This window comes from Triticum urartu, chromosome 4, assembly GCF_003073215.2.
Source record: "Triticum urartu cultivar G1812 chromosome 4, Tu2.1, whole genome shotgun sequence".
Classification (NCBI taxonomy): Eukaryota; Viridiplantae; Streptophyta; class Magnoliopsida; order Poales; family Poaceae; genus Triticum; species Triticum urartu.
The window spans coordinates 392,642,434-392,651,969 of NC_053025.1; the positions used below are offsets into that span (position 1 = coordinate 392,642,434).

General features: G+C 53.4%; 1 protein-coding gene across 1 annotated transcript; it reads left to right on the forward strand.

Annotated features, from left to right (window-relative positions):
- Positions 1–4,571: 4,571 nt before the first annotated feature.
- LOC125553868 (protein PIN-LIKES 6-like) lies at positions 4,572–8,798 on the forward strand. The gene is made up of 10 exons (XM_048717531.1): positions 4,572–5,016; positions 5,398–5,477; positions 6,624–6,748; positions 6,829–6,950; positions 7,025–7,204; positions 7,306–7,380; positions 7,493–7,593; positions 7,698–7,750; positions 7,900–8,094; positions 8,219–8,798. The coding sequence occupies exons 1-10, from the start codon at positions 4,837–4,839 to the stop codon at positions 8,338–8,340; spliced, it is 1,233 nt and encodes a 410-aa protein (XP_048573488.1). The 5' UTR covers positions 4,572–4,836; the 3' UTR covers positions 8,341–8,798.
- Positions 8,799–9,536: the final 738 nt, after the last annotated feature.

Below are 9,536 nucleotides of genomic sequence, written 5' to 3' on the forward strand. Positions count from 1 at the left end.
TCAAATCCCACTCGACGGGTCATCCACAAAGAGATTCAACGACAAATCAAGTTCAAATAAAGCCTAAAATATCCGAGAGACCTCAGATCGAAGTACTCGAGCCCACAGCTCGGCAGAGTTTAACTGTTACACTTCCACTCGGCATTCCGAGGCAAATTTAAGGCAGAGTTTAACGGATTACAAAATACACTCGGCATCCCGAGGCAAGTTTTTTCATTCCTCAGGAGGAGGAGGACTGGCAGGGGCGACAAACTCATCCAAGTCGATCCCATCTGCGATGCAGGTAGCAGCAGCAATAAATGTCTCCATGAAGTCCTGGAAGTTGTGCTTCCTCGTGTTGGCAACTTGGATGGCGGCCAGCTTCTCCTCCCGCACCTCCTTGCAATGAACGCGGACCAGAGACAGAGCCACGTCGGCACCACACCGAGTTGAAGACTTCTTCCACTCTTGCACTCGGTCAGGGATTCCGTTGAGTCGAGTCATTAGAGACTCGAGATCGTTCTGGAGCGTGGACTCTGGACAAAGTGTCGGGTCGATCCGCGTCATGGCGACCTTCAGTCGAGCCAAGTAATCCACGACGCCGTCAACGCGGGATTCCGGTCGGAGCAGGTTCATGGCAGCTTCGTCTTGCACCGGAGAGTTGATTGGATCCAAACCTGTTTCGATCCGCCCGGTATCCTCTTCGAAGTTCTGGCAAAGTTCTGCATGCACGACCCAAGGATAAGTCAAATTTCATAAAACTGAGTCGACACAAAAAGAACCAGTCGGAACTGATTGTGCACCTTCGAGCTTGATGTACAGCTTCTTGGCAAAGCTCCTCAAGTAGCTCTCCAGGTCGTCTCTCCTGCGAGCGATTCTTTCCATCTTCTCGCTCAGGGTGAGGTGCTCCTTCTTCCAACGCGAACACTCCCTGTTGGCTTCCTTCAGAGCGGTCTTCAACTTGGTGTTCTCCCCTTCTAATTGGTCGACCGAAGCCAGCTTCTGCGCGGCCAGAGCGGTCTTGTCATCAGCCTCCTTACGGGCAGCAGCCAAGTCCTGATCCTTCTTCGCCAGAGCTTCTTTCAGTTTTTCTGCAAAAATGATGATTGAGTCGGAGAAAGCGAAGAGATACTCAAGCCTGAAAACTAACCAGTCGACAAAGGCGTCTTACCTACGGCGCCGTCTCTGACCTTCTGCAGCTCCGTCCTGGCCAGCTCCAGATCGAGGTTCATTTGAATTTGCTGCTTCTCTAGGTCAGCCAAGCGGGTTCCAAGATCACAAGACTTCTGAAGTCGAAGGGGAGGAGTTGCAATCTCAGTAAAAAAAAGAAGAAGAGCAACAAAGACAATAAATACTAAGACTACGGTCGACTGCCAGCAGTCCACCATAGTCTCGGGGACTACACCCAGTGGGTGCACTTAGCGTGCCCCCCACCGGTTCCTATCCCACCCGACCGACCCCTGAAGTCGAGTCAAAGACCACCCGACCGACCCCTGAAGTCGAGTCAAAGACAAGTTGCTTCCGAGCAGCTGAGAGACAATAAGCCTACACCCAGTAAAAAAAGAGAGAAAGACGTCGACTGCCCGCAGTCGACTTCCATTCGACATGGCCCGATCAGACAGAGCGAAGAAACTCAACTACGACTCAATTTAAAGACTACAGCCGACCGCCAGCAGTCGACCGTAGTCTCGGGGACTACACCCAGTGGGTGCACTTAGCGTGCCCCCACTCGTCCAAAAAAAAAACACCCAGTGGGTGTACAAACTTAAAGATCTTCGGAAAAGAGATTCTTCAAAGAACATACCAAAACAGACCAAGTGTTGAAGTCGACTGACCTGGACATTGCTCTGAAGAGCCGAGCTTGCGTCGTAAGCCGCCTGGCAAGCCTCCCGAGCCACCTTTTACCTGCTCCATCATGACTCCAGCCTGGCGTACAGCCTCCTTCGCAGCAGCCGCTTGGTCCTCAGGGACGGGGTACGCAGCAAAAAGCGAAGACGGATCTGCAGTCGACGCTGAAGGTTGCACACTCGTCAAAGGAACAGCGAAAGTCACGGAAGCCCGAGTGGGTTCGCCATCATCCCGAACTGCAGCCTCAGGCGCGGGAGTGGATTGCGGAGTCTTGCCAGCCAACACCTTCTTCTTCCTCTTCACCCTCAGTGGTGTGTTGTCGTCGTCGTCCGGGAGGTCGATAACATGAGGAGGAGCTGCAAGGAAAACATTCAATCGACCAACGCTTCAGTCGACTCGTAAGCAGGACGGCAGTGATCGTACCAGGGTTGGAGGTGACAGCGTCCTCCATCTCTTGGTCGTCGTTCCTGGCGGAGACCTCAGAAGTTGCACCACTGCAAATCTCGAAAGTTAGTCAGTTGGCCCAGTGAATCGACCAAGGATCCGTCCACAGTCGACAAAGGAAAGCAAGTGTTGTTGTTACCCCGAAATGGTGGGAACAGCTATCTTCATTTTGGGCAAGGCCTTGGGCGGCTTAGATGGCGCCGTTCGTGGGTGCTTGGGAGCCTTCCCGGTCGGCGGAGGAGAAGAAGTCCGAGGGCGTTTCGACGACTGCCCAACAGGAGCGGCCGCCTTGCCACGTTCCTGCGCTGGATCGTGGGCGAGCTTGGACCGTCCCTCCGGGCGGGAGGGTTCAGCCTCCTCCTCCTCCTCCTCACTGGAGAAGATGTCGTCGCCCTCCTCTCCCTCACCGCCGGAATCCCACTCGACCTGGTCGTCCCCGCTCTCGCCTCCGCTCCCCTCACCTTCCTCGGTCAGCCCTTGTGCCCCATTGGGCGTCGAGTACATCTCAGTGGTAGCCTGGAGGACAATGGACAGGATGAAAGTCAGTCGACTTACACAAAGAAGACTAATACAGAAGGTCAGATATCCGACACAAAGACATACCTGATTCACTTCATATGAGTGGTCGAGTGGAATCACCCTTCTGGCTCCTCGGGGGTTGTCTCTGTTCTCCATGATGCTTGACAGCCACCCCTCCAGCATCTCATCGGTGACCTCCTCCGGGTGGATCCGAGTGGTGTCGTCAAGGCCAGAATACAGCCACATCGGATGGTCTCGCGCCTGGAGCGGTTGGATGCGCCTCTGGAGAAAGACCTCTAACAGGTCCATCCCAGTCACCCCCTCACGGACAAGTTCAACCACTCGACCCGCCAATACCTTGACTTGGGCACTTTCCTCCGGCATGACCTTCAGAGAGATAGGCTTCTCGGCTCGGTCGAGTGAAAAAGGAGGAAGACCGGTCGACTGCCTGGGGGTCGCCTGGTCCTGGCAGTAGAACCAGGTCGACTGCCAGCCGCGGACCGACTCCAGGAAGGTGATAGAGGGGAAACAGCTCTTCCCCCTCGTCTGGATCGCTAGACCCCTGCACAACTAGATGACTTGCGTCTTCTCGTCACTCGACTTGGCCTTCTTCACCGACTGGGAGCGGCAAGTAAAGATATGCTTGAAAAGCCCCCAATGCGGACGGCAACCCAGGAAGGCCTCGCACATGGAAATGAACGCGGCAAGGTAGACTATGGAATTGGGGGTAAAGTGATGGAGCTGCGCTCCGAAGAAATTCAAGAAGCTCCGGAAGAATGGATGGGGAGGCAGAGAAAACCCTCGGTCGATGTGGGTGGCGAGGAGCACGCACTCACCGTCGCGGGGTTGCGGCGCAATCTCCCTCCCCGGGAGACGCGCGGCCTTGTGGGGAATGGCTCCTCCCTCGACCATGTCGTCGAGATCTTCCTGCCGGAGCACCGATGGCATCCAATCGCCCTGAATCCAACCCTTGGGCAGGGTGGTCCGGGAGGAAGATCCACCTCGCGAAGACTTCTTTCCTTTCCCCCCCGCCGCCGCCTTCTTCGCGCGCTCCAAAGCAGTGGTCTTGCCCTTCACCATCGTCGCCGGTGAGGTCTCGCATGGGCTAACGGCGCTAGGGTACGGCCGAGGGTCGCAGGAGAGCTGGCGAAGGGAGAGAGGAAGAAAGAAAGAAGGAAGCAGAAGAGAAGCGCGCGGCTTGGAAACCCCGAGCCGGCAACTTATAAGGGGCTGCTCCCGAGTGACTGACCGGTAGGCCCAGGCAGCCCAGTCAAATCCCGCAACAGACGCGCGCGCAGTACGTGGCGAAAAAGGTGACGCGAGGATCGAGGAGTTTTCGCTTTTTCACTTCCGATTACTGCGGCTACTCCCGTCCCGCGCGCTTCCCAAAATCCAAATCCCGTGAGATCCGCGGGCCGCAGAACCGCTTGCCAAAAACAGAGTATCCCGCTCGTACCAACACTCGGCATGTCGCAAGCAAGGATATTCACTCGACGAAGGGCCTGGAATGGATCAAGGCGACTGAAAGAGGTTGGTGACGTCGTCCGCGACAACTGACCGGTCAGTGCTCGCGAACATGTTTAAAAGCTGAATGTGGATTACATTATTTGATGGGTGATCGGTCAGTGCTCGCGAACATGTTTAAAAGCTGAATTTGTCAAATCCAACTGTAAATGCTCTTACGGTTAGGAATTTATTCCGACTGTAGATGATCCTACGGTTAGGATTAAGCCCCCAAAGTTAGTGCAAGGCCGCGAGACAGCCGCAATGAAGGACCCGTCACATGCTCGCGCTCTGCTCCGCTCCGCTCCCCGCCATGCATCTCCGCAGCGCCCGGGCGCATCGGCCTAGGCCCCCCACGTCGACCACCAACAGCCGCCCACTCCCGAATTCACCGATTGAGATCCAGAGAAGCACCGCCGCCGAGGAAACGGGAGGTAAATTAAACTCGGCGTTTGACCAACTACGCGCGTGCATGCATGCGTTCTTGCATTGCTCTTGCCTACCTCGCTGCCGATTCGCCGTCGACGTGGTGGCACATACGTGATGGAGATGTCGCTGATGGAGGCGATGGTGAGCGGCGGCACCGGGGAGTCGATCCTGACGTCGATGAAGTTTGCCGTGCTGCCGATCGCCAAGGTGTTCACATTGTGCTTCATGGGCTTCCTCATGGCCACCAGGTACATCGGCATCCTCGACGCCAACGGCCGCAAGCTTCTCAACGGGGTGAGCAAATTCCATCCACACGCGTCTGGTCTTTCAGAAGACGTTCACCTCAAATTATTCTAAATAGACTAGACCTCTATCGAAGGCTCCGAAAATCTATACGTGGCACAAAATTATGTATGGGCAGACTACATACGGTTATCTGTTTTTCAAGGAGGATAAATAGGCCCTACGTACTTAGCCAATCACAATAATATACTATTACACATATATGACACCTTATATTGATTCATGTGAATAATATCTGTAGGTACGAACTCATTGCGTCAGTGGACTGAAATTCTCATAGTACAGTTGTGTCGCTACCTACTGCTCATGACATTCTCATTATCTCATATATGTATTTTTGATGTTTTAACTGTATCCGGTTGTTGTTTCCAGCTAGTGTTTTCCCTACTACTTCCATGCCTTATATTCACTCAGCTTGGACGAGCAATTACAGTGCAGAAAGTGTTAGACTGGTAAGTATCAGTAGGCTCAAGCTCTAATTAACACACACAAAATATGAGCTGGGTCGAATTGGAGCACTCAGAAATGTGGATACTTAGAGCATTTACAACCGCATTTCATCTTCGGAACTCACGGGACTCAAGGCGCTGCCGTCTCCCATGCCCTACTTTTCATTTTCGGAGCCCGGAACCCGTTGAATGCCGATGGACGTCAGATCGATGATGAATCCGTCCTGTGACGAGCCGGCGACATCCATCACGACGCGGTTGCGGCACCGGACTAGTGCACCGTACGGGGCACCGCGGAATGCGACTTCGCTTCGCCAACGTCCACCGCCGCGAGGGTTGTCGTCGCCTCCCGCGCCCGCTGCCTCGCACGGTGGGCATGCCACGCCATGTTCGCGTCGGACGACGCCTACGGTGCATCCCTCGGCGCGCCAACGGAGGGGTTGTGTGTCTGCCACCGCGTTTGGACGCCAGACGGACCGCACCGCCTCCGGCGAGACAGCGACGGCTACCCTAGCGCTGGATCCATGCGCCATTTGGGCGGACGCAATGGATTCCCGACTGAAGGAGTCTGACCGCTGCCGTGCACGGGCCTCCTTCCGGGTGTGGCGGAGCACAAGCCGGACGGCCATCTCCTCTTTGGGGCCGCGTGGGATGAGCTCGGGGTCGACGGATCTGGAGGTGAACGACTCAGATTCACTGCATGCCATGCCGGAGACGGACAGACGGCGCCGGGGACGAGCTTGGGTGGCGGAGGGGAGTGGAGATGAGTGGAGTGAAGTGGCTAGGGTTTGGTCCGGCGAGCGGATAAGAAGAAATATATGTAGGGTCGGGTGGGACAGCATGGGCCGGGTCCTACGTGACGGACGTGCCTGGGTGCGCCCAGGCGCTTTCATATCCGTCTTCTATTTGGGTTGGATATGAGGGGTATCGCTCAGCCCGAACATTTGAGGTCCGCTTATGAGGGCCGTCTGAGTCAAAAAAATCCTGACCGGTCAGCGATCGAGCTGCCCGACCGGCGTTTGAGGAAAGTTTGGGGTGCACGCTATAGATGCTCTTAACTTATCGATTTTCCCCCCTCAAAACACTGAACAAAAATGGACCTCGATCAAATGCTGCACAAGAATATATACTAATTCCAACACTGCGCAGGTGGTACATTCCTTTAAATATTGTTGTGGGGACAGTGTCTGGTTCTCTAGTAGGCCTTCTTGTGGCGTTGATTGTGCAGCCGCCACATCCATATTTCAAGTTCACCGTTGTCCACATCGCTATAGGCAAGCCATATTCTGCCAGCAATTCAGCATGGATCCATGGTTCCGTACGTGGGTCCTGAGCTTGTGATGCATGCATGCAGGTAACAATGGAAACATGCCTCTCGTCCTGATCGCCGCTCTCTGTCGAGACCCATCGAACCCGTTTGGGGATCCTGAGAAATGCAAGCAGGACGGCAACGCCTACGTCTCTTTTGGGCAATGGGTACAACATATATATACTTCCGTTTCATCTCTTGTGGGTTGTGAGTAGTGGTCTCATGTGTCCTTGCTCGCCAGGTCGGGGCGATTATCTTGTACAGCTACGTGTTTCAGATGCTTGCGCCGCCGCCTGGTGAAACCTTCGATGGAAGCAGAGTGGAGAATCCCCCTCCCCCAACCCTGGCTGCTGCACCTGCACCTGAACAAGTTCCCCTGCTAACCTCGCGTGCATCTGAACAAGCTCCCAAGTGCTCAAAAGTAAGATGTTTTTCTTTCTTCCGTAGTTCTGTCGTTACAACTTCTTCCGAAATGTCGATGAATGGTTTTCTGAAAGGGTACCTGCCCTGTAAACTGGACAGGCACTGGAAATTCTGCACATCTTTGTTGAGAAATTTAAGCTGAAGCGAGTGTTTCAACCACCGGTGATTGCATCGGTGAGTAACTAATAAAACAATGCTCGTTTGATTCTGCTCACACGGAGACTCTGCGCTGGCTGCCGTTTCCATCCACTGTTGTGATTCAACGTTTGTCAACATGTTTCGTCAGGCACTGGGGATTTCCATTGGAGCAACGCCATCCCTGAAGCACTTGGTCCTGACTAACCACGCCCCGTTATTCTTCTTTACCGATGCCTGCATCATTCTTGGGTACAATTTCATATTGCAGTTGCAGTATACACAAATCTCGTAGTAGTGTGCATTAGAGGATACTACTGCATAGTAACACAATACGGTCTGCTGCCTTCCTGCAGGGGGGCAATGATCCCATGCATCTTGCTCGCCCTCGGAGGCAATCTCGTCGATGGTTAGCTCCGCTGTGCTCTCCTACATGCATGCATGCATGTAACCTCAATTAATTATCAGCGAGCGTGAATGATTACTACGAGTACAAGAAGATATGCCTGAGAAAAGCGTGTATGCTACTATATGTGTTGTTGATTGGAATCGATGCAGGTCCGGGTGCGGGCAGCAAGAAGCTGGGACTGAGGACGACGGCGGCGATCATCATCGGGCGGCTGGTGCTGGTCCCACCGGCGGGGATGTGCATGGTGGCCCTGGCGGACAGGCTGGGGTTCATCCCGAGGGGTGACACCATGTTCAAGTTCGTCCTCCTCCTGCAGCACTCCATGCCTACCTCGGTGCTCTCCGGTACAACAATTCATGTCCCCGAGCAAACTCAACCAAATTAAACCGCCACGCGTGGATGGATGCATACATGCACCAGGTTAAGTCATGCATGAGTAACGAAGCTCTGTCCGATGGATTCGAGCAGGGGCCGTCGCCAATCTGCGCGGGTGCGGGGAGGAGTCGGCGGCGGTGCTCTTCTGGATGTACGTTTGCGCCGTCTTCTCCGTCGCCGGGTGGATGGTGCTCTACATCAGGATGCTCTTCTGAGGCCTCCACCCCTTGTGTGGTTCCGTTCCCGCTTCTTCCACCAAGGAAATGTTACTCTATACTCCCATCCACTCCGACCGATATACATCATACACTGCTGTTGCTTACTGCAGTTCACACGCGCCGACGATGGTGATGCTAGTAGTAGCTGACACTGACAGTGACCTCCCGGCAGCGGACAAAGTTTGCTGTCGACGCTCTCGATCCGTGCGTCCAGGACGTGTGTCTCGCAAGACTCGCCGCCCCGGCCGGGAAGGGCTTGGCTCCTTTTTGATTTGTGTGGCGGGGACGGGAGACTGCAGGATACTGCCGGCGCTGGAAATGCCCCGCAGCTTCACATAAACGACAGAAAAGGAATATGCACCAAGCATTCGGTCTACACTAGAGTTATGGATCAGTAAAAGCTAGCACTCTTTATGAATTGAGCACAGCGTGTACGGGTTCCTTTGATTCGAAATTCGAAGGATTTTCATAGGAATTTTGAATCCTTAGAGCATCTCTTCCGGTTACTATAATTTAGAGGACTACAAGGTCGAAGTATCGTTTAGCAAAGTATATTCACTACTTAAAAAAAAAAGGTTGTCTCTAATCGATTCTTTAAACTTAACTCACTAATTTTCTTTTTGACCAAATCCGTTTAATTTGGTCCACCAAGTTAAATTTTAATACTCGATTATTTTATTAAATGACAACTTTTTAGAGAAAAGACATGAGACCGACTTTATAAATAAAGCCACGAGGCAGGGAGCAAAACATGACAGTCAGGACAACCAACCAACATCCAGGACAACCATGAGAATTAAGACCGGACAACAGGCCCACAGAGTTAACAGGCATACATGCCAGCATAAAAACATAACATAGGCACGCAGGCCAACAACCTACTCCTAAAAACAAAGGACGGCAATACTAGGCACGATCGCCATCCACTGGAGACGACAAAGAGTTGGGGGACGCTCGAACTTTAGCAATCAACATCTCCAAGGAGTCATGATCATCATGTTCGGTCAATAATTTCCACTGCTGCAAAATGATAGACCTTTTAAATAGGACATATGTAGGTTTGTTAGGAAAAACACCCTTTGTAGTCCAAAGGGACCAGCACAAAGAGCCAACGCCGACCCAAAACAACCATTTGGACCATCCCTCGAGCCCAGATGAAAGAAGTCGAAGCTCATCAAAGCAGTTGGGGGGGG

What these genes read in the sequence shown, in the direction of transcription:
- LOC125553868 (XM_048717531.1), top strand. Translation starts at nt 4,837, where the DNA reads ATGGAGATGTCGCTGATGGAGGCGATGGTGAGCGGCGGCACCGGGGAG. An exon ending in CGTTGTCCACATCGCTATAG is followed by an intron (nt 6,749 to 6,828) that starts GCAAGCCATATT and finishes GCATGCATGCAG; the next exon opens with GTAACAATGGAAACATGCCT. An exon ending in AACCACCGGTGATTGCATCG is followed by an intron (nt 7,381 to 7,492) that starts GTGAGTAACTAA and finishes ATGTTTCGTCAG; the next exon opens with GCACTGGGGATTTCCATTGG.